Here is a 24,575-nt window from a genome sequence, read left to right on the forward strand (position 1 = left end):
CCTACTCCTGGGCTTGTCTTTTGGAGGTGTGCAGGTTTCCTTTGAGGACGAGGACTGAGGTGTCAGATATAGAGTGATCATTTTGTGGAAAGTGCTTGTCAGTCGGTGATGTGATGTTTTTATCTTCTATCATTTTTCTTTTTGAGTTCGTTCAAGAGTGTAGTGATTGCCTTGTTTCATCCACATAGTTATTGGGGCACTTGATGCACTGGATGAAATATATCACATGTTGTGATAGGCATGTGTAGGCCCTGTTCATCTTGAAAGGTAGGGTGTCGATCCTCGGTTTTGAATCTGTTGTTACAGCAGGATCTGGTGCTGCTTTGAGTGGTTATGTCCTGGTCACCTACTCTGACTTCCTGTATAGCATAGGTCATAGAATTTCACTAGATTATTCCAGTACTGAGCCCAATAACTTGTTTTCAGCTAAAGCATATCTTCCAAAAAGGTATCCAGTCTTGATTCAAAAACATCAAAACTTTTCTTAATACAGTCCTGTAATATTTGGATTGAAAATGTTTATTTCCAAGCCAATAACTGTTTTAATTTTTTTCAATAACAAAAGCTTTTTTCTTAGTTAATGTTCTTAAACTTGTTGTTAGCAATACTTCTTGTTAAGGCCTTGAAACTATCTGACAATTTAATCTTTAGTTTTGAATATTACATTGTTTTGGTTATTTTCCAGTTTGGATGTGGCCTGAAATGAGTGGCTTTTCTAATCAGCTACCTAAAGTGTTTGTGTGTTTAACAGACTGTTGTTAAAACTGAATTATAAATTACTCATTTATCATATCTGGCCAAAGTGAGTGATTAATTTTCATGATTGAAAACATATGAGTACCAGATTAACAGTTCTCCAATGGGAGAGAAGCAGAGATGAGTCCCATTGCTATAACTGGCAGTCTTTTCTACAATAAGTGTTGGAGTCATTTGTGTTTTTCAGAAATTTGCATTAGATTAAATGAACTAAACAGCTGCCCACCTCATGTCTGTTTTACTTCCAAGATCTCTTAGATCTATTGCATGTTGATTTTTGTATCAATAAGCCCTAAATTTAGTATAGTAAATTGCACATTTTACAAAAATAATTGTCCTAGAGTTCCCAGATAGTTTATTTTTCACTGAGATCACACAATAACCATACCTTCCCCACACACTAACTCAGAAGAGCAATTTGACTGTATTTGTGCCATTGCCAGTAAGAATTCTGGGTATTGTTTTAAACGAAACCTCTGGAAATTGTAGCCACTATGCCTGTCTTTCTCTGGACTGTAGGTACATGCTGTATTTTGCTGTCTTCATCTTTTTCTTGAAATGCTTCTGCCTTCAGAATCTTTATCTTTCTTCTTCATGCTAACATCCGCAGATCAGATCCAATGGATACTTCAGTGCACTTGCAACTTGGAGGCAGAACCACACCAGGCAGTCAGTGGCAGGAGGGGAATGCCCTGCCTCTTGAACTCACCTCCATATTTTTCTGCCATCATGGTGGCTGGCAGCTCAGCCAGACCTCCCTCCTGCAGAGGGAAATTCCAAACTTTACTTCAATCTTTTAGGCTAACAGTTGCATTGAGTACTGACTAGATAATGCCCAGCTTTATCCTGTGGCTTCATTTAGTTTTGGGGAGACAATCTCCGCAGCTCTGCTTCCTTGTCTGAGGTATTAGTAGCAACTGGTGCCCCTGTAGGCTTCGGAGTGAGCTGGGCCCAGAAAGCCAGAGATGCCAAAGGAAAGGATTGTGCTTCTTGCTTCCACCCCTGTAGAATGCAGTTTCCTTCACAGCCCACTCTGGGTGGGGTCAGCTCAGCTCCCCCATCCCTGGCAGGAAAGGAGCTAGGAAGGATTGGAAAAGAACTGGCTCCAGGGTAATCAGCCCCCTTCTGCCTGAAGATGATTGCACCTGAGACCTTCTAGCCCATGCCAGCAGCCTTGCCTGTGACTATGGAACTCAGCTGTTTCCTCCCCTCCAGTTTCCCCTGGGTTGCTGACGGAGGGCACTAAATGCAGCAGAGATGCTGCCAATGCCAGAGAATTTGATGAGGGACCCTTGGGACCCTCTTTCTCCCCTTCCTGCCACTTCTGTTACAGCCTCTCTCCCCATGTGGGATCTGTGCTGATAACCCAGGCTGAGACTACAATGGGAAACACAGACCCGTCTGACCAATGTGGATCTTATGCACTAGAGAGGGGTAGAGCTTCTGGGAAGCCCATCCTTGAGACCCAGGCTGAACCTTCCTTCAGAGAGAGTCAGAAGGGGGCCATGCCTCTCGAGGTTCCTTCCAGTCCTACGATTCTCTGTGTGGGAGAGGAGACAAGCCCAAGCCTTTCTGAGGACAGGAAGATGCCAGCCACTTGAAGTATTTTCAGAGCTGTCTCAGAGCCCAGTTTTTTTCTGCCTTCCAAAGCAGGATTATGGGGACAAACTCTCAAGAGAGAAATAAATAAAAAATAGAATCACCACTGTTTCCCCAGTCACCCTCGCTGAGTGCAGTGGGACAGATAATCCAGCACCCGGTTCCTGTGCTCACTTCCATGGAGTGCAGCCTCAGGGATAGTCATTAGTGTTGCATTCCCCTGATCACCCTTATAGAGTAAACATGACAGAGGACCAGTCTGATACCTCTAGGCATATGTACACACACTACCACAAGGGGAACTCTTTCTCCTTAGGGAACTCCAAATGAGAGTTACAGGTTCAAATAGGTTCAGTTAGGAGATCTGTAATGGCCTTAGACAGCTGTAGCTACCTTCTTCCCAGCAGTTGGCTATGGATTGCCAAGAGGGACAGCAACCCATATCTGGAAAAACCAGTCTCCATTTTATAAGGCTACAACGTTCCTCGATGTGCACCAATCAAAATTGAACCTAGTATTGCTACCAAAGATACATGCAGCTGTTTTTGTTGGTGGTCAGGGAGTAGGCATTTCTAACAGAGAGAGATTTTTACCTGAAGCAATGGGCTTCTCACCATATGGACCCTTCACAGGCAGCCATGTCCAAGCAGGCATCCTCTCAGATCCCTCCTCTGAGCATGAAAACTCTCAGGTTGCAGCAAACTGACAAAACAAATGCCAACAAGTCATGTGACCCCATGAATTTCTCCACAGGATTTCACAAACAGTGCTAACATAGTGAATATTGTAAAGAGTATTGTAAGCAAGACATGAGACGTAATTCTTCTGCTCTTCTCCATGCTGATTAGGCCTCAACTGAACTATTGTGTCCAGTTCTGAGCACCACATTTCAAGAAAGACATGGAAAAATTGGAGAACGTCCAGAGAAGAGCAACAAAAAAGATTAAAGGTTTAGAAAACATGACCTTTGAGGGAAAATTGGAAAAATTGGATTTGTTTAATCTGGAAAAGAGAAGACTGAGAGGGGACATAACAGTTCTCAAGAACATAAAAGGTGGTTACAAGGAGGAGGGAGAAAATTTGTTGTCCTTAACCTCTGAGAATAGGACAAGAAGCAATGGGCTTAAATTGCAGCAAGGGTGGTTTAGGTTGGACATTAGGAAAAACTTCCTAACTGTCAGGGTGGTTAAGCACTGGAATAAATTGCCTAGGGAGGTTATGGAATCTCCATCATTGAGGATTTTTAAGAGCAGGTTGGACAAACACCTGTCAGGGATGGTATAGATAATATTTAGTCCTGCCTTGAGTGCAGGGGACTGGACTAGATGACCTCTCAAGGTCCTTTCCAGTTCTGTGATTCTATGAATAGTATATTTGTGGTCTCTCCTAACCTAAAAATCACATGGCTTAAGGGCTTCTCCGAGGAGGAGGAGGAGGAAGAAGAAGTGGGGATTCAGATCTGTTCCATGCAAATGTATGGTGCTTTAGTCCTTGGGATCAGACGCTCAGACAAAGCTGTTGCCAGCTATCAGAGATACAATGGGAACTTCATGGAAAGATGAGGCTATTTAGAGTCATCAGAAAAGTTGACTTATGATTCTGACTCCTGCCAGACATTCCAAAAAGGAATACCACAAGTCATGTGGCAAGTTGAAGTACTCTTTGCAAGTGGTAGCTAGTTACCAGTGCAGGGTCAGTAACTGTCCTTTATTGCCTCAGAGCTATATACAGCTCAGCCAGCCCTCTCTGAAGTTAGATTCCTGGTTGGTTTAAAGTTCTCTCGATTTGGGAGTAAAAGGACTATCCATAGCTTTGATCTAATGAGGTCACTGAACATTGCCCAAAGTGGGTACTCTATGGAACTGTGCACAAATTTCAGGAACAGATTTAGGACATAGAAAAGCCACAATATGAATGAAATGAATGAAATCATCCATCATCTACAAATGGGACATTTGCAACCCACTTACCCTCCTATTTCTAGTCTCAGAAAATCAGGGACAAGCAGAGCAGGACCCCATCTGAAACATGTAGATAAGTTCCTAATTGTGATTAGGGCACATTTAAAATCAAGATTGGATGTTTTTCTAAAAGATATGCTGTAGGAATTATTTTGGAGAAGTTTTATGGCTCGTATTATACAGGAGGTCAGACTAGATGATCACAATGGTTCATTCTGGCCTCGGAATCTAGGAATCTATTAGAGGCTTGTCTTCAAAGCATGGCCATCTTTCAATCCTCAGACAATCCTAATGTTTTCGAGTCCTTTTTCTTTTTCAAACTTTGATTATTACCGTTTTGTTCCAGGGTCTCTCTCCAGGAGCCTGTTAGCAAATAATATTGGCTTTACAAGAGAAGGAAATGCATGCATCTTTTTCTGACAGTGTTTTCTGATCTAGGCCCTATGCAGAGAAAGCTGAAGTAAACACACAGTTTGATATTGTTCCTGGAGTGTCTTGGATTCTGCACAAACACAGACACATTGTGCCAAGAAAGTTTATTAAAGGTCTGGAATGAGGATGAATACTATCAGGTATAAGGTCTTACCTCAAGAATAGTAATAAAAGATGAAGATGATCATAAAACAAGTGGTGTCACAGAAACAAGAATCCACTTCTTACTGGAGCTTATTGGAAATTCTGATTTCATGCACAGGCATGCTTCAGTAATCCACAATTCATATGATACCTATCCACTAATTCTGGATGTCCCCCCTATATCTTGCCCTATATCATTGATCAGCAGAAAGTTAGTTCCAGTTGTATATTCTTCACTCCCACAACTGGGAGATTTCTTTTTGTGGTGGGATCTTACGATTCTGTCCAGGGAATCATTTCCAGAAAGAGAGAACACAGCACCACCAGCTAGAAGTGAGTGGCTCAGTGAGGTCTCCGAACACCTCCCATGGAAAACAGACCTGTTCTGGTCACAAAGGTCAGTGTGTCTGTGTCACAATGGGGTGTCTGCTTGTGGCTGTGTCTGAGGAATAGCTCCATCTGGTTTGACACCCCTTCTGATCTTTTATTTGTGCTGTGGCCTCTCCTATGCTCCAGGAGTTGCAGTGCCTCCTCTTTGTAACTTGGGGTGCTTCCTGGACTGGCTGGCCAGGTATCATTCCCCACAGTCATCCAATTCACGTCAGAGTGGCATCCCTAGTGACCGGTGGGGGAACCCTGGCCTGCCCTCTACTCCAGGTTCCAGCTCAGGGGCTCTTGAATCAGAGGCCAAGGTCTGCCTGGTCCCAAAACTTGCTGCCGTTTCCCTGGGCTTTTTCCTTTCCACCTCTCTCAGGCTTCCACTCCACCACCCTTCTGGGTAAACCTTCTGTTCAGGGATAGGATCCCAGGGCTTCTGCTTTCTCCCTGGGTTTCCTCCTTACTCTCTGGGCTGCAGAGGGAAACTGCTGGCTTCCACAATACAGCCCCCTTCCTGCTGCAAACTTCCTAACTTTATACCAGCCCTGTCAGCTCCTGTTCAGCTGGGATCCATTCTCAATCAGGTCTTTCCTATCAAGCCTAACTTTCCCACATCTGTGGCATATCAGGTTGTTTAGCCCTTTCTGAGCCACATTAACCCTTTACATGCTAGTATGGGGGGTGAGCACCCCATCACAGTCTGATAGTGTTTTCATAATAACTGGGAAGAACATAAGCAGACCTACCCCAGAGAGAAATTCTCCTCTCCTGGGCGGAGCAAAGTTTCCTATCTCTGTGTGCATTGCCCACAAAAGGGGAGATGAACACCATGTCCTTCATGGCAGAAGTCAGATTGGCAGCGGGGCTGGTGGTCAACTTCTTTGCACCTCAAAACAGAAAATGAAGTGCCCTGTAGTCTGTTTCTGTGTCACAATCCAGGATGTGGGGACATCTTACAAAGCTATGGGAGGTCCTTGCTATATGTGTTCCCACCTTTTCCACTACTCCCAAAAATAGGAACCAAGAGAGGTAGAGTGACTGTTTATCCCTTTCTGGCTGAAGAGGCTATAGCTTTCTGCCTTGATTAACCTAACACTGGATCTTTGGATGTCTGTCTCACAGAGGAGGTCTGCTGTTGCAAGATGAATGCTCCATCCAGGAACAGACATGTTTAAAATGAAGATTTGAATTACGTTGTTATTTATCTCCTGGACCCCAGAAGAGAAGTAAACTAATCCATAGTTTAGCTACCAAGTTAAACCAGTAAAAGAGCCTTGAATTCCTCTGGAAGTGCTGTATTGTGGATGTTTAAAAAAAGTTTTGTACAAATCCCAATCTATTATACTTCCTTACGGTACCAACCTTATCCTAGCTGCACAAGGTCATAAAGCACAACCTCAGCTATTTACAGCACTCCGCAGAGTGAACCCCTGCAGGGTGTGTCATTATGTACTACCCATCCTAATATAGGCTTCCTATTGGCTATGATTTCCAATCAGATAAGTTTTTTTATTTTTTGGGGGGAGCCTTCTTTAATGAGACCCATTATTGTAATTTTAATTCAGATCAGTCATTCTTACAATGGCCATGGAATTCATTTCCTAAGCAAATTCAGGAAATAGTCCTCCTTCAGTTAATCAGCAAGTCCAGTACTTAGAGGCACCAGCATTCTCAGGTCAGAGTAGGCATGTTTCCTGTACTGAGGTCTGCTAGATAGCCATTAGTTCACCAAATTCTGTATATTGGTCATCCAGTGTTAGCAGATGCCATTTTCTTTCTGTTGTCAGGAAGACAGAGGAGCTACTTACATAAAATCTACCTTTTTTTGGATGTCCGTAATTAAAGGATGAATCCCACTCTGGAGGCGCATTACTATGAAAATCCGATTGTAATGTGTAGGCAGACCTTAGCGTAATGAAGAATAGGAAAATGTATCCATGATTACCTGAAAATTTCCTTTTGTTGAGTAATAAGGTGGACAGATCTGGCTCATCCTGGAGACAAAATGGATCATTCACAATAGCAGCGGAAATTGACATCCATGATTTTGAGTTTGTTGTGATTACTTGGGATTTATCATAATCTGCAGTAGAAGAATTTCTTCTTTCAGTGTATATTGAGGAACACAATCTGTAATTTAGGAAAATAGATTTGAATTATGCTGTTCCAGGAGGCAAGGCATTCTTCTGCTGCCAGTGACTGACAGTTCTGGTTCTGCTCCAAAGCTGCAAGATGGCTGAAGTATCCATTGTAACCAAGCTATGGACCTCGTTACTCGAAGAAATGGAATTTTCAGATAAGCATGTATAAATTAAAATTTTCTATGAACTAGTATATCTCAGCACAGCCTTGATTAATAATCCCTAAAGCCATTGTAAAATTGCAGTGAACTTCAAGAGATTTCAATTTTTCCAAGAAAATTGCAGATGATTTTTCGTGGGTTTGTGAGCGGATCACCGCACTACCTTGCAGTGTGTTTTTTAACTATTTGATGTTTGCTCTGAGGACTGTAGTAATGTTGAATTGAAAGTGAGTACATTAGAGAGCTCAGTGTAACATACTGGTGTGTTGGAGTGTCCTGATGTAAATGAGCTAGTGCTTGGAGGCTGGTGTTGTGTTGGGTGATTGTTGAGATATCTTCTTGTTTCCATGCTATTCAGAATTTGTGATGTGTAGGAATATGTCTGAGAAACTTTAAACTTGCAAAGTTGCAGGGTTGGGGGGAGGTGATTTTGAAAGTCATTTTGTTTTTTCTCTTTTATTTTAATCTGTTTTAAATGTGGGATCTGACAATCCAGGGCTGGAGATAGGCCAATGGAGTGGAGAAAAGGGCTATCCAGGGAGTGGAATAGCACTTCAATCCGATCTCTGGTTGTTGGGTTTTGGATTTTTTTAAATTTACATGCCTGAGAGATAAAGCTTTAACTAACACTTCAGTTTCCTCTGTCTGGCACTCAGAGCTTTTCATGTGAAGCTGCAGCTTGGCAATTGGAAAAGCTTGTGTCACCCAGAAGAAGCTTAAATATAAAGCTTTCTCCTCCAGGGTATACAATTTTAGAGCAGACTTGACAAATTTCAGGATTAAAGTAAAAATGTATAATTTTGGTTGCTTTGAATGTTATTAATGTATTAATTTCTGTTATTTAATTAACCCTACTAGTTGTTACCATTACTGTCTTCAATTGTTATTGACGTATATTTGAATCATTGAATATATTTGTCATTCCGTGGATGTTCCAGAAATAGGTTTTACAAAAATTTATAGCCCCATGGCGGTGCAGAAGACTCCGATTACACTCAGTTTATTTTATCAACATTTTCTTAATGATGAGTGTTAGGAATTTTTAGCACTCATGGTTAAGAAAATATTGAAAACATAAATTGAGTGTAATGGTAATGGGGGGTTCTTCTTGATCACGGGTGCTATATAAATAATTAGATTCATGAGCATCCACTGACTCACTAGTGGGGCTAGGGGCGGTTCCTCGTAATTTGTCATATCTGTCAGCTGCCATTGGCAGAATAGATTTGGTTTCACAAATTTTAGAAATAACTTTTAAATTTATTTATTGTATGTCCCATTATGTAGACAGTGTCCAAGGTATTCTAGAAATGAGATGGATCCCTGTCCTACAACTTGCTCCACATGAGTAAAATTTGAAGCCCTGTGGTTCATCTGGCTCCTGTATTAGATGGACTTTAAAAAAAATCTCCGGAAAATAATTCCAGAATTCAGAAAGGGAGTATTCTAAAAGGTTGTCTGTACAGAATTACAGAATATTTTACTGCAAAAAATCCATAGAAAATTCAGTTTTACTTTGAAAGGTTTTTTGTTCCAAGTTTGGAGACTGAATTCAGTCAGTAAAGAGTAAAACAAAGGATTTTAATTCAACTTTGAGAAGCAATCACAATACGCTTTTAACTCTATAGCCTGTACCAATGCCTTCCTAATAGGAGAAGCTAGTTTTGTAAATTAAGAAACTAGAAAATTCACTTCTTTTTTTTTTAAAAAAAGCAAAAAGGGAATGAGAGAAAAACTTGGATCCTGTATCAACTCCAAAACAAAATTGGCCCCAGAATCAGTGCTGTCTGGTTAAAGGGCATCTTCATCTGTATCTAGATCTATCTGTGTACACAAAAAAACTGCATTAAAAGAACATTAGCAAGTTGCAAAGTCAAGCTCTGAAAAGTTAGAAAATGCCAGCATTCCACCCTCTTGTGCATATGCATTATGATAGCCCTAGATTATGTGATCTCACATTATTTTTTCCTCAGAACCCCTGCCTCATTCAGTGCAGACTGGATGATGTTCCCATAACGAGCAGCTATTCAGTATTTTGTTCTCTCCTTATTGTTCATTGTGTGGCCCCATGCCTTGTTTACTGCATGCTACTCAAACAAGGCTGCTCTGGTTTTTTTGCCGCCCCAAGCGAAAAAACCAACAAACCTCTGGGAGCACAACTGCCGAACGATAAAAAAACAACCTCAGAAGTGTCCAGAATGCCACCCCTGAAATTGTGCTGCCCCAAGCACATGCTTGGTTTCCTGGTGCCTAGAGCTGGCCTGGTACACAAAGCCTGTTCTAAAGACAGACTCACAATTTCCTCGTGGTCTTTCTGTAGCGGCTTATCATTATATAACCTGAGTTCTTCACAAATATTAATGAATTTATTTTTACAATACCTCTGTGAGATGAGGGGATATTATCATCCCCATTTTGCAGAGAGGAACTGAGGCACAGAGAGATTAAAGTCAAAAGTGTCCACTAATTTTGGATGCCTGATGTGAAGAGCATCGGGCCTGATGATGTAACACTTTATATGTTCAAAGCACAGCTCCTATTAACTTCAGTGGCTCACTGCTTCTACAGATCAGTCCCCAGGATCTCTAGTCAGTCACCCAGAAAATGAGGAGCACACAATTAATTACCATTTATAAAAAGTTTGGATTAAGTGACCTGCCGAGCATCACATGGGAACTTTGTGGCAGAGGGAGAGATAGAATCCAGTTCTCCAGAGCAGCATTCAACTGCTTTAACCATGTTTTTCTCCTCCTTCTGCAATGCCCTGTCTCACTCACTAAAGACCTTCCAACTTCTGCAACAAATGAGTCAGGGGTCCTACAGACAATCTTCTTCATTACACAACCCTGATCCCTCTTCACAGAAGGCTGTGTGATGAATGGGGCAGGGATCTCATGAGAAAATAGCATATGATCATGCAGTTAAAGACTGCATAGTAATACATATGCACAAGTGGGACAAAATAAGGTTGCGCAGGCATCGGGGGCATTGAGAGCAGAGGAGAGATTTGTGTTCAGTTCAGGTGTCTTGACCCCCGCCACAGCCTGCTGCTGTTACTGGGAAAGTCACGCTCAGCCCCAACCTTGAACATGCCCAGTGTGCATGGATCCTTCCAGGTATTTAGCTGCTAAAATCTAAGTCTCTATTGAGCATGTGCGAGCTTTGATTTTCAAAGACTAAAAAACTTGGCGAAATTTGGGCAGATTTTCACGGAGCCAGCAAAAAGCCCATCCCTGACGCAAAGACTACCCCTCTGCCAAATGTCACATCCCTTCTCCAAAGTCTAGGGCACAAGAGCTTCTCTCAGAAAAGGTCCCCATAATTTTTTAACGTGGGCAAAACAATGTATTTTTCCCTCGCCTTGTTCTCAGAAAATGCTGGGAAAAAAATTTGAGGCAAGACACCCGGCATGGAAAACTTCAGCCCAAAGAATTAAAGTTTGGCAAAGTCATAAGCAGTGAAAACAGGATCTAATAATAGAAGTATCAGGTGATCTTAAAAGGGCTGTGTTACCAGCACCACCGATAATGTTTTTATTTGTATTCTCCATTGTTCGCAATGTTACTCTGGAAGTTTGGAAGATATATCTTTCCCTGGTAATAGTGTCATATTTCATTATGCGAACATCAGTATTTTCCCTCTCACTCTGGCATTTTCTGTGCATTAGGGACATTATAGAAATAATAAAAGCATTGCGCTGTATTTTGATTGGTGTTGAAATTAGCATGGCTCATTTTGTTTTGGTATGCTACATCCTCGCTGTACTGCCGGTATTGTGGATTATTTTATCTCTCAATCAGCAGAAGTTTTAGAATAGGATTTCTTTAACTTGTGTTCATGCCGACTGCCTGTCTTGCTCTGCAGCAAGAGAGCAGAAGTACGGTGGGATCATCCTTCATGATGGCAGATTTTTTCTTACTTTTTTATGCTAGTGATAAACTGGGGGTATTGCTTTCTGTTTACAAATGATCTGGCATTCATGGGTTTATTGAGTGAAGCAACTGCTACTTCCAGAGGTGTTAACTTCACAGTATGGAAGAGGCAAATCCACAGTGACAATAAACTATTTGGCTGAGCTCATTGGCAATGAGTCTTTCACCTAGGGTGAATGGGGATAGTCCCGATTTTTGGATCTTTTTCTTATATAGGCTTCTATTACCCCTAACCCCCATCCCGATTTTTCACACTTGCTGTCTGGTCACCCTACTTTCACCTCTAGATTGCTGGTTGCTCAGGTAGTGACTGACAGATGGTGATTTAGTGGCTTGTGAGAAATACAATGATGGTCTCAGTCCAGTTCTCAGCAGACAAGTGTGAACATCACGACACTGCAATCCCAACCGGTATTAATTGGCATCCAGGTTGACGGTCTCTGAAGAGAGATGCCCAAGGCTGACACACTGCTAGAGCAGGTCCCTCTCCTCAGATGAGTGGTTGGATGATGTGGGCAATCTTTCATTGCTGATGGGTGCTGCCATAACAGTTGTCTGTAAAGAGAGGGTTTGAATCTCCACAGCTGTCAGTCCAGCACTTTCCATGGTTTCAGTTTTAAAAAGTGTGGTTAAAAACATGGGGGGGGGAACAGCTTGTCTCCTTCCTAAAAAATGCTATGCTTCTGCTGCTGATTCCAAGACTACTTCAGTGTTTACTCTAAATCTAGGTTTCTAATTGCAGGGAGTGAACAATGTCAGGGGATAAGATTTCCAGAACAATTTTACTTTCTCTGAGGACTGGGCGATGGGACTTTATGTTTTGTAAGGAGAAAAAAGGAGACATTTAGACAAAAATAACCCACTGAGCAGTTAACCAGCAGAGCCATCACTTTCAATGGTTGGCACAGCCAGACTAGAAAGTATGTAATATCTTGGCTGACCACCATCAAAAATTGCTATTGTGGGAATTGGCATGTTAGCAAATTTAACTGAAAGCAAATCCAAGCTTCTTTCATGCAAGAAGTCTCTTTCCGCCTTATTACTTAACTTGTTAAAATTGTACTTGAAAGATGGGGGAAAGCTTGACATGTATATTGATTGATTCTTTTTTTTTTTTTTAAAAAAAGAGTATTACTGAGTCTCTCGACTTTTTGCTGATCTTGGATCATTTCATTTTCACAATATTTAATAATTAAAATTATTAGTAATTCTGTTTTATGTCTCTGCCAACTTCCTAATTAACTCTTTTTTTCCCTCATATTGCGGTGCTTATTTATTACTGTCAGCTTGCTGTATAGTTTACACAATGCACCAAGAATTTTTACCAAGAATGTCTCTGGTTTTATTCTGTTGATATATGTATCTCTATTTCCACTGCAGCCATACAAATCATGGGATTAATGAGCTGTCAGATTCTGGGTAATGAATGAAAAAATGACAGAGATCTTTTCAGAATTTAAGAAGAAATGTGCTAAATTTGTCATCAGTGCTATAAAGAAATCACATCTCTTCCGTGTATGAATCAGGAAACTTCTAAAAAAATTAAAAAAATTGCAGTCGTGCAAAGGCCCCACGTGATCCCCCTGGTGAGCAGTGGTTATTTTCAGTTCCGTTTCCATCTCTTTTGACATCACTGCTCAGGGGCTGTTCGAGAGAGAGAGGCAGGAGAATATGTTTTGGAAAAAGTAATAGATTTCTACACCTGAGGTTCTAGGTTCTTAATTGAACCCCCAGCTAGAGATTTTTCTGTGTTCTCTCTTTTTGCCTTTATGAACTTGCTGGATTTCTTGTTATAAACATTACTCCTTAAAGGGAAGACCTTGCTGACTGCCAAAGAGTTATTTTTCCATGTGGGTCATTCTACCCATTGACACTGTTTCATTAGATTTAGATTCCATAATTCTTCTTATATATATATAAAAATATATTTTTATCCAGGTGACGGTCACAGATGGAGGCATCTCTCCCAAGCAATCTACTGTTTGGGTGGTGGTTCAAGTTCTGGATGAAAACGATAACAAGCCTCAGTTTCCGGAGAAAGTCTATCAGATCAAGTTGCCTGAGAGGGACCGCAAGAAAAGAGGGGAGCCAATCTACAGAGCTTTTGCATTTGACAAAGATGAAGGACCGAATGCAGAAATTTCCTACAGCATCGTGGATGGAAATGATGATGGGAAATTTTTTATTGACCCTAAAACTGGGATGGTTTCTTCCAGAAAGCAATTCACAGCAGGGAATTATGACATCTTAACAGTAAGGCTTCATTAACCAGAAGAAGCACACAGCATTTGATGTTTCAATAATATGTTTTTTAAAGTTAGTATAAATAATGTCACATAGTTTTCCCTAATTTAGGAGTTATATGTAAAACCTTAACCTATTAAGAAATCCAATTGTCATACCTAACTATAGATAAAGAAATAAGCTCTTTTTACTCTGAATGTTTTCATACTATAGCACATAATGAGTTCTTCTCAGGTTGTTCAAAAGGTAGATCTTCAAAGCATCAGTTTGTCTTTCCAATGCATGGGAAAAAACATAGACCAAGGGCTTGTCTACACACACAGTTGTTGTACCACTTAACTCTACCACTTCAGTTAAAACTATACAACCCCCTTAGTGTGGAGGCAGTTATACTGGTATAAAAGTACCGTATATACTCTTTCATAAGCCGATTATTTTTGGTAAAAAAGTGACGCATCAAAGAGCAGGGGTTGGCTTATAAACGGGTCTAGACCTAAATTTGATGATTTTAAACTCTATGGAATCATTGAATTGAATATCTAATACATTGTTGTTTTGTTTACCTGGAGCATCTGTAGGCCTGGAGCCCCACAGCAAACCGTGGCCACTGGGACCCCATGCCTGTTAATGCTCCAGGTAAACAAAACGTCCAGATCCACTAGAGGCTTACCCTAATGGGCCAGGAGCCAAAGTTTGCCAACCCCTGAAATATAGGGTTAGCTTATGAAAGGGTCATCTAGTTTTTGCTCTTTTTACCTAACCATCGTGGGAGATCGGCTTATAAATGAATGGGCTAATGAACGAGTATATACAGTAATTATACTAGTATGGCTTATGGAGGCCCTCTCAGAGATCCAGAGAGGCCCGGGCCACTTCCAGCTTTGAGACCCCCTAGCCATAATAAAAATTAAAAAATGACGATACATGAAAACAAAATATGGCACCAAAAAAAGAGTGAGACATAATTTAAATACTTTTTTTATTTAACCAATGCTTTTCTAGCCCTTCTCTGTGCAAATGCACTAATTATTGAGGAAAAATCTATATCAGGTGTCTAGATTTGAGTCCGCCTTTGAGCTTGAGGCCCAGGTCAAATGGCCCTCCTGGCCCTACCCTCTTATTAGCCCTGGGTTTTTGCTTGTAAGTGAAGGGGAATAAGCTGTACTGACATAAAGCACTTTTACACTGGTGTAATTTCACCCACACTAGGGGTTGCACTGCAATAACTATTTCAGTAAAAAAAAACCACTGCCTTAACCAAAATAGTTATGGGGCCCAAAAACTGTGCAGACCAGGCCTGAGAGAGACAAGAGATGTGTGGTATCTTTTGATAGAATCAAATTTAGGGGCATATGAACTCCAGAAATCCATATGTATTGAAACACTCTTGTGTGATTGAAAACGATTGATGGTTGGCACTTAAACAAAGGATAATGACAGCAAAGTATTGAGTGGGCGCAGGTGTCTAGTAGTGTGCCGCATCAATCGATGTTTCATCATGTCTTATTTCACATCTTCATCAGGGATCTAGGTGTCAGCGTAAACAGCACAATGAAAAGGTGCCTTTCAGATCTCACACTGCAAGCCAGGTCTCTTTCACTTCTTGGGAATTGGCTTTATTAATAAAATATTGTAATGTAAAGTCAGCTGAAGTCTTCTCCCCAGGCCGAGTTCCCACTCGGATTCCTACCCCAGGACTGCTCAGGATACAGCCTTGATCCTCTCTCTCTAAAGAGCCAACCCCTCTTAAATCCAAGCAGAGTAACAAGCCATCTGCTATAGTTCACCAGATCACCTTAATCTGTTTCCCACAAACCACCTGTTACAGTTCACCAGACTACCTTTATCTATTTCCCAGCAAGATCAACACTGGCTAACAGGATATGGTATTTCAGGCAAATACTGCCAGCCTTTTAAAAAGTGTGTTAATCACATTAATTGATACTATACATATATATTTATAAATATCTCCTATAGTGTATAACTTGAAAAAACACTAAAATAAAGGAAAACTAGCCAAACTCTCAGGATGTTGGCATAACTGACCAAAGCACCCACATGAAATTGTATTTGTAATCCCCATCCTCCCTTCTCTGACCCAGATGTTTGTCATCCCATGTCTTTTTCTACACATAGGGCTTGTCTGTCTGGAGAGTTACTGTACAGTAAGCTGCGCTTTAAATCAGGCTGCTGCACACTAAGTCACTATGTGTACCCTGCTGCATCTCACTAAAAGTTCTGCAGTATGCTTTGACCTACTGCATTCTGAAACAGCGGTAGGTCAAAGTGCAGTGTGGAACTTCTAGTGCATGGCCACAGGTTCCACGCAGCCAATTAGCACATAGCAGTGCTGTAGATTTACGCCCCAGCTAGCCGGGCACTAACTCTTGGTATAGACAAGCCCAAAGGATCACGCTTATCAAGCACCATGCACATTGATAGTACAATACAGGGGTCGGCAACCTTTGAGAAGTGGCATGCCAAGTCTTCAGTGATTTAAGGTTTTGCGTGCCAGTAATAAATTTTACATTTACAGGGGCCCCAGACTGGCAGCGGGCTGAGCAGGGCTGGCGTCAGGGACAGCGGGACTGACGGCAAGGACCCCGGATGGCAGAGGCTGGTGGACAGACCCCCAGACCGGCAGTGAGCTGAGCCATCCAGGCCGGCAGCAGGCTGAACGGGACTGAGACCTCAGCTGGCAAGGGGCCGGCAGCCGGAACCCCAGACCAACAGTAGGCTGAGCGGGGCTGGCAGCTGGAACCCCAGACCGGCGGCAGGCTGAGCGGCTCAGCCAGCTGACAATCTGGAGTTCCAGCTGCCAGCTAATGCCAGTCGGGGTCCTGACCATTGGCCCCACTCAGCTCGCCTGGGGTTCCGTTTACCTAGGCCAGCAGCGGGATGAGCAGGGCTGGCGGACGGGACCCCAGACTGGCAGCGCAGGCGACAAACGGAACCCCAAACCGGTAGCGCACTGAGCCACTCAGCCCGCTGCCGGTCTGGGGTTCCAGTTGCCGGCGCCTGCCAGCAGGGGTCTCATCCATCAGCCCCACTCAGCCCGCTGCCGGCTCGGGGTTCCGTCCATTCAGGCCAGCTGCGGGCTGAGTGGGGCTGAGACCCCAGCTGGCAAGGGGCCGGCGGCCAGAACCCTACACCGGCAGCTGGCTGAGCGTGGCCAGTGGATGGAACCTCAGATTGGCGGCAGGCTGAGCGGCTCAGCCAGCTAACAGTCTGGAGTTCCGGCTGCCGGCTCCTGCCAGCCGGGGTCCTGGCCGTCGGCCCTGCTCAGCCTGCTGTTGGCCTAGGATTCCATTCACCCAGGCAGGCAGTGGGCTAAGTGGGGCCGGAGGCCGGGACCTTGGCTGGTAAAAATTGGCTCCTGTGCTATAGGTTGCTGACCCCGGTATAATATAAATACTAATAAGAATTAACCCTAAGTTGGGAGGAATTGTGAACACTGAAGGCACAGAAGCAACATAAATAGATCTAGAAAAACTGAAACAAAGGAAGAAAATAATCATTTTGGAAAATGGGTTGAAATAATCCAAAACATGGTACTGTAAGAGACTGAAGGATGATCACATACTGAAAAGTTAATAGTTTTGCAGTCCAAGTGCAATAGCAAAAAAGGCCATTGGTCCACATATATGTCGTCATGGATCATATTTGTGTTTGCCAAAGTAGGTCTGTTATCTCAGTTGGAATCTCTGAGTAGGACTCCAGTAATACAAATAATGATGAAAATAACAACAGCAGTGTAAACACAAGACATAGGAATTATTTAGACTGGAAATAGGAGTAATGGGGTGAAATTAAGGGAAATTTGGAGAAGATTATTAATCATAATAGTTACCTCTTATGTAATGCTTCTCATCAGCAGGTCAATAGTGCAAGTGCAAAGGTAAATATCATTATCTCCATTTTACAGATGGGGAAAATGAGGCATGGAGTGGTGAAGTGACTTCCCAAAGGTCACCCAGTATCTTAGTAGCAAAGCTAGGAATAGAACCCAGGTCAAACTTCCTGAGAGTGAAAGCCTATTACATTTTAGAAAAGTCTTCTATGAAAACTACATTAGTCCAATTCTGGACCAGTATCAATAAAGCACCGGTAGACTCAGGCACTAATAACACGTTAAAAGTGTGAATTATTTGACTAGAAACATATGACATGTACTGTTAAAAAGCTGAGATTCTTACTTGTCTGTTACTTGTAGCATAGACTCATAGACTATCAGGGTTGGAGGGGACCTCAGGAGGTCATCTAGTCCAACCCCCTGCACAAATCAGGACGAATTTCCAACTAAATCATCCCAGCCAGGGCTTTGTCAAGCCTGACCTTAAAAACCTCTAAGAAAGGAGATTCCAGCACCTCCCTAGGTAACCCATCACAGTGCATCACCACCCTCCTAGTAAAAATGTTTTTCCTAATATCCAACCTAAACCTCCCCCACTGCTTATCTTTTTAGTACTGGCCTGGCAAGCAGACATAGATCTTTACATCTCATTAATGTAAATGCCATCTTGCTATTTTTCCTGTTTGAATGACAAAATATTAATGCCCGATATCTCACAAAAACTGCAGCAGATGTAAAATCTATGGAGTTAAGCTAAGGGTGAAAAGAGCCTATATAGGATATTGAAGTCATCATCATCTACCATGCTGAAAGCCCTCTCTATTCAATATTTGTTTTGTTAGTTCATGCGTCCCTACAATACTGCTGGTGTTATTTGACAGTGCCAGTTGTAGTGGTTTCTATCCCTTCCGCATAGCAAGGATTGCTTCAAACCTCTGACATAACTTACTTTTGTCAAGTTCCCCTCGCTGCCTCAGAAGTGCAGAGAAGACCATAAGTAGTAACAATCCCTTTAGACATAAATTCTATCTCAGGTATTGGGCAGGTCATTTTAGTTAGTTAGTTTTAAAAAAATTAGCACAAAATTGAGTTTTCAGCTAAATGAGATTTTACCAGTGAAAAGTGTCTGCAGAAATTTTTGATTTTGGGTGAAATTTAGTGGCATTGGATACACAGGAGGTCCCTTCAGATCTTAACCCTATGAAACTATGGAAAACTTACATATTTAGGCTGAAAACTGAAATATTTTGAGCCAGCTATCCTGTCACAGTTCCTCATGAAGGGCTTTAGTTCAGTTTCCTCATGTCCCCATTGTCCTCCCTGGCTAGGCCATGTCCCTCATGACTCACCATGGCCAGGGGCTTTCGTGATGCAACCTCCTCCCTCAGCAGGAGGAATAACTGTGGTGCATGCTGGGGGTTGTAGTCCAGCCAGGGAGCCTGGACCGAAAGGGAGCATGAGGTCCTCAGAATACAACTCCCATGAGGCCAGCAGCATTTCCATATCAAACCATTTTGATTTTCGCTGAAAGATTAAACTTTCACATGAAAAATTTTGATAAAAATGACTTTGTTGAAAATGTCCACAGTAAACCCAACTTTACCTTGGTGGCAGGAATATACTCAAGATGCATTGACAGAGCAGCATGTTAAGCCACCGTATGTGTTCTCTCTTGACGTAACAGATAAAAGCAGTGGACAATGGACGACCCCAGAAGTCTTCAACTGCGCGCCTCCATATTGAGTGGATTAAGAAACCTGTACCCTCACCTGTATCACTGACTTTCAGTGAGCCCTTCTACAACTTCACTGTCATGGAAAGCGATAGAGTGACAGAAATTGTGGGAGTAGTCTCTGTGCAACCCGCTAACATACCTTTGTGGTTTGATGTAGTCGGTAAGTTTGAACTCAGTGCTGTGAATAGGTATCAAGAAAAACACCTCAGGATGTGTGGTTTTGAGAGTGAGAAAACTAACAGTGAATTATCACCCAAATTAAAAATGTGAGATGCTGAGATGAAAATGCCTAATTTAATATAATAATAATAATACTCATGCTTTTGTTATGACTCCTTAGCTAAGCTGAAAAGAAAGCGCTGGATGGCTGGATTGTTTTTTTTTTTCATAGTATGTTATTTACTGCAATCTTGATGTTGTCTGTCATTTAAATTCTATTATCATACTTTGCTAATCTCATTTCTAAATGTATTTATGGTACTTAGATTTGCTGTCCTTCATTTCTCTCTTCACCTTTTTTCTGCATTCTGTTCTTTTTTTTCTGCTTCCGACTGCCCTGCTTCAAGGTGGCAAGCATGCTCGAGAGATGTTCTATATTCTACAGACAGCTTGTGGGCAGAACTGTTCAACAGAAGGTACCCTTAGTGCAAACACATTTGCTAAAATACAACTATCCAAGCTGCCTTTTTTTTTTTTTTACAAGTTCTTTGAAGCAAATTAGATTACATCTTTCGTAAGTGTCTGTGACAGAAGGACTTGATACATTCTTTTCTATGACAGCTTTTATCGTATCCAATTATTATCCCTTTATTCACGGATTTTCACAATTTTAACAAAAAAAATCATATGTTTTACAGTTCAGTGCTGTCCGTTTAAAACATGAAATGGAAAAAAAATAGGCGTTAGCAGCATCAGCATGTGGGTTGCAAATGAAGCCACCAAAATGATCATCTTGAATGCAAGCTGAAAAAGAGAAATAAATTTAGATGTGAGATTTCAAGCACAAAATTGACCAATTTGCCTTCCATAACTTTGCTTATAAAGGTGGGGGAAGGAAAGCAAGCATGGTTGGTAAAAGGCAGGAGAGGGCATGACAGTAGTGGTATTTTAAATGCAAAGGCAAATGCAGTAGGTCTGTGGATATAAGAAAAAGAGGGGAGAAGGAGTATTGCTTAGCAGCTGGAACAGCATTCCTGAGGTCTGTTCCCAGCTCTGCCGCTGATTTATTTGTGTGGCTTTGGGCAACTCACTTAACATCTCTGTAACCTTTCTGTCCTTAACTGCCAATCTGTGCAGTTCAGGAGGGGAAACTATTGTGTTTCCTCGTGTATCTGTAGCTAGGTTTCTGAGATGCCAAATATCATTAAAACTAAACCCAATGCTGTTGTGCTCCGGGGGTCAGCTCATCGGGGTAAGCATCCTGGCAGGCCGGGCCACTTTGTTTACCTGACGCATCTGCAGGTTCGGCCAAGCGGCTCTCACTGGCCGTGGTTCGCCGCTCCAGGCCAACAGGCGCGGCAGGAAGCCACGGCCAGCACACTCCTCGGCCCGCACTGCTTCTTGCAGCCCTCATTGGCAGAACCTGCCAATGCGGCAGGTAAACAAACCGGCCCGGCCTACTAGGGTGCTTACCCCGATGAGCTGCATGCCAGAGGTTGCCTACCCCTGCATTAGCCCTTTGAGAAGAGCAAAACACATCTCCTATTGTCTTCCCTTGCATTCTTCGATAGTTTTAGCACAGCATGAGTAGTTTATATTAGCATCATGTTTACATTCCCTTCCTCTTGCTGACCCTAACTATCCTCCCGGGGGAGCCCCCTCCCCATTGACTTTATTGTCACTTTTTGAACTTGAACTTCTTGTTGGACTTCTCTGCCCTTCACTCTGTTTTGTCTTTTGCACAGTGAATCCCACCACTCTCATTATAATGCTCTCAACTTCAACTCTGAGAGAAGGCTGCTGCTTTCCAGCTACATTCTTGCGCATCATTGTAATTATTCCTGTTCCAGCACCTCCTCGTAATGATGCTCAACATGTTTGCCTCCCAAAGAGGTGGCTGATGAGGAGCATGCATGGTAATTAGAGCCCGTAGTTTGCAATTCAACATAGTACTTACAGCTAGAATAGCTTATTTACTTTTTAAAATAGGTTTTAGTTTAATCCCCCTCCCCCTGAAAAAAATATCCTAACGTTGTCCATAAAGGCTCTTGGGTTTGATACTGAAAGATGTTGAGTCGGTACCAAGAGGTGCTGAGCGCCTAACTTCCATTGACTTCAGTAGCAATTCTGGGCACGCGGCACCTCCCAGTACATTGCAGAGTTGATTCCCTAGTCTTCCCTGTGACCATCTACTTTATTAGTAGTACTAGTAGTAGTAGTTCTACTGCAGTAGTGCCTAGTAGCACTATGTGCCTGGTGCTGTGCAAACAAAGAACAAAAAGGTGGTTCCTGCCACAGAGAGCTTACAGTCTTAAGTATTTTATGTTTAGATTAATTTAACTGCTTCTAATCAGTGTCAGTTACTATATGGGAAGCTCTGAGGGACTGATGGCTCCAGACACTAAAAGAGGGCAGCAGCCTTGCCCTGATCTGAATTTTGCACTTGCATCTCCATGAGCATCCCACAGTAAAGTCAATGGGAGCCCTGCATGCTTATGCAAGTGCCTGATTTAACTCAGAGTTTGGAGTTCAACCTTTATGTTTATTGGCTTCATAAAATATATGAGAACCAGACTCTCCCAGTATCATGATTTTCCTTCATTATTTTTTTCTGATATCTGCTTGCCTGTTTGTTTAATTTGGAATTCACCTCCTCACATAGGAGGCTGCCTTCTATTTGGGCCCTTCTAATCAATAATAGTTGAAAAGTCAAACCTGATTTCTGTTTTCAGCATGTATTCAATATGTCTGTCAAGTCACACCGAGCCCACAGCACTGCATTGTGAAGGCCCTGTATGCAAGAACCCATTTTCTCAGTTTTTGTTATATTTAATTACTGGTGGATTAGAAACTCATTTTCAATGGAATAGAAGCTCCAAGACAGTTGAAATTCTTTTTGTTCCCATGTAAACTGAGCACTCTCTGTGTCTCTGTCTCTTTCACCCCTTTGCAGTGGTGGTGGGAGTGGTACGATAATTAGTGTGCTACTTTTGCTGCATTAGCTGAGCTGCACGGTGCTGATTGTTGCTTATGTAGCATGTTGCACAAAACCCTTCTGACACTTTCCCAATAGGTCTCTCTCTATCCCTTCCTGCTATTCCTGATGTAGGCCTTTAAAAGGACAGGCATCTTTTAAAACTAGAGCAGGACCTTCCTACCCCATTGTGCTTAAATTCCAGTAATTTCAGTATCCCTGGCTAATAATAATGTAAACTTTTCCCGTGAAAACCACATTACACTGATTTTCACTGAGTGCCAAAAACATGTGGTTCCCCAGCCTCTTTTGAATCATCTGCTATGAGAAGTGTGTACTATATTTCTTGATATTTTTCCCCTACGCCTTAATTTTCTGCCCTGTCCTCAGCTTCTCACAAAAATCATAGCCTTGGATTTGCTACTAACAGCTACTTTGCTGAAATTCAAAATATCTCTGCAGTGTCCTTCTCTTTCTAAGGGTATGTCTACACTACCTGCCAGATCGGTGGGCAGCAATTGATCCAGTGGGGGTCAATTTATCGTGTCTAGTCTAGACGTGATAAATCAATCCCCAAGTGCTCTCCTGTTGACTCCTGTACTCCACCACCGCGAGAGGCGCAGGCGGAGTCAACTTCATGTAGCTGAAATTGCGTTACTTAGATCGATTTCCCCTTCCCCCATGTAGACCAGACCTAAGATAATGTTTTACATATGAAGTCTTGCTTTGCATGTCATGTTGCTACTATTTCTAAAATATGCCATGTTTTAACTGAATGCTGCAGTTGAATTCAGAATACTTTGTATCTGTTTTGCCAGCATATAGATTTATTTTAGATCCGCCAGAACTTGAAAGCTAAATTTCCTATCCTGAGCTCTCCCTGAGTCTGAGTAATTTGGGCTGTACCTCTTTCTGCAAATGCCAGAGGCAGTTTAGACTCTTCCTTGGGACCCTGGAATCTGTCCATTCCCTTTCCATCGTTGTGCCTCCAGCACTGCATACAGGGCAGTGGTTCAGCTGTCCCACGTTTTTCTCTTAGCAGCCTAGGTTTTAAAACTCAACTTTGGGGCAGGGCTAAGCAAGACTCCCCCCTCCCCATGCCTTGGGACAAATATTATTTTGGGTTTCTGCTCCCTGAATCAGAACCACTGACCAAACTCCTTTTCTCTTTCCCTCCACATCATGACAAAGCAGGGCTGTATAAGACAACCTGAACACCCAGAGTTGCTCCGTGTGGAGACCTGCCCAGCAGCTGAACCAGGCACACTTTGCCCAAGGACGCCAGGAGAAAGGGCTAAGAAATCCCCCCACTTCAGCCAAGTCTCCTCTGTAGATACCTCTCTAAACTCAGTATAGTCTTCTATCATGCTTGGGACTTGACAACACAGACCATCCTCTGCAATCAGGGATTTCTCAGGAGTATGTCCAACCCCACTATCTTGGTCCAGTGCTCTTCAAAGGGGAAAAGCTCTAGAGTTTCCTTCCGTACACATCAGTGGGTAATAGAGTCATTTGCATGGAACTCTGGCATGGTTTCCCCTTCTTCCCAGAGGAAGATACGGGCTCTTACAGGAATACACTCCTGTTGTAATCTTAAACAAATTACAAGCAAAGGAGGGACACACGGGGCTCTTACACCTTCTACTTTCTATATTTCTCCCTCTAAAGATAAAGTAAAAAAATCCACAATGGAAACAGAAGAAAATGGAAAAGAAAAGATAAAAAGCATGCCACATTTCCTACCATATCCATCAGGCCCTGCAATTGGCACTTTCTCAGGTTCACCTTTGGAAATTGCTCCTAGCATTATAAAACCCTTCTGTTCAGCCTGTTCTTTACAACAAGGGTGTTCATGAAAGTTTTGATGATGATGTTAGCCAGGCTAATTCTGTCTAGAAAGTATCAGAGGGTAGCCGTGTTAGTCTGGATCTGTAAAAGCAGCAAAGAATCCTGTGGCACCTTATAGACTAACAGACGTTTTGGAGCATGAGCTTTCGTGGGTGAATACCCACTTCCTCAGATGCATGTAATGGAAATATCCAGGGGCAGGTATATATATGTGTGCTAGCAAGCAAGCTAGCGATAACGAGGTCAGTTCAATCAGGG

The 24,575-nt window shown here is 42.4% G+C and overlaps 1 protein-coding gene across 1 annotated transcript in view; it reads left to right on the top strand.

Annotated features, from left to right (window-relative positions):
* The window catches only part of FAT3 (FAT atypical cadherin 3), a 485,653-nt gene that overhangs the window by 316,854 nt on the left and 144,224 nt on the right, over positions 1-24,575 (top strand). Inside the window, 2 exon segments of the mRNA XM_030559193.1 lie at positions 13,443-13,757; positions 19,286-19,496. Coding sequence (XP_030415053.1) covers positions 13,443-13,757; positions 19,286-19,496 — 526 coding nt within the window.

Source organism: Gopherus evgoodei, chromosome 1 (assembly GCF_007399415.2).
Source record: "Gopherus evgoodei ecotype Sinaloan lineage chromosome 1, rGopEvg1_v1.p, whole genome shotgun sequence".
NCBI classification, from domain to species: Eukaryota; Metazoa; Chordata; order Testudines; family Testudinidae; genus Gopherus; species Gopherus evgoodei.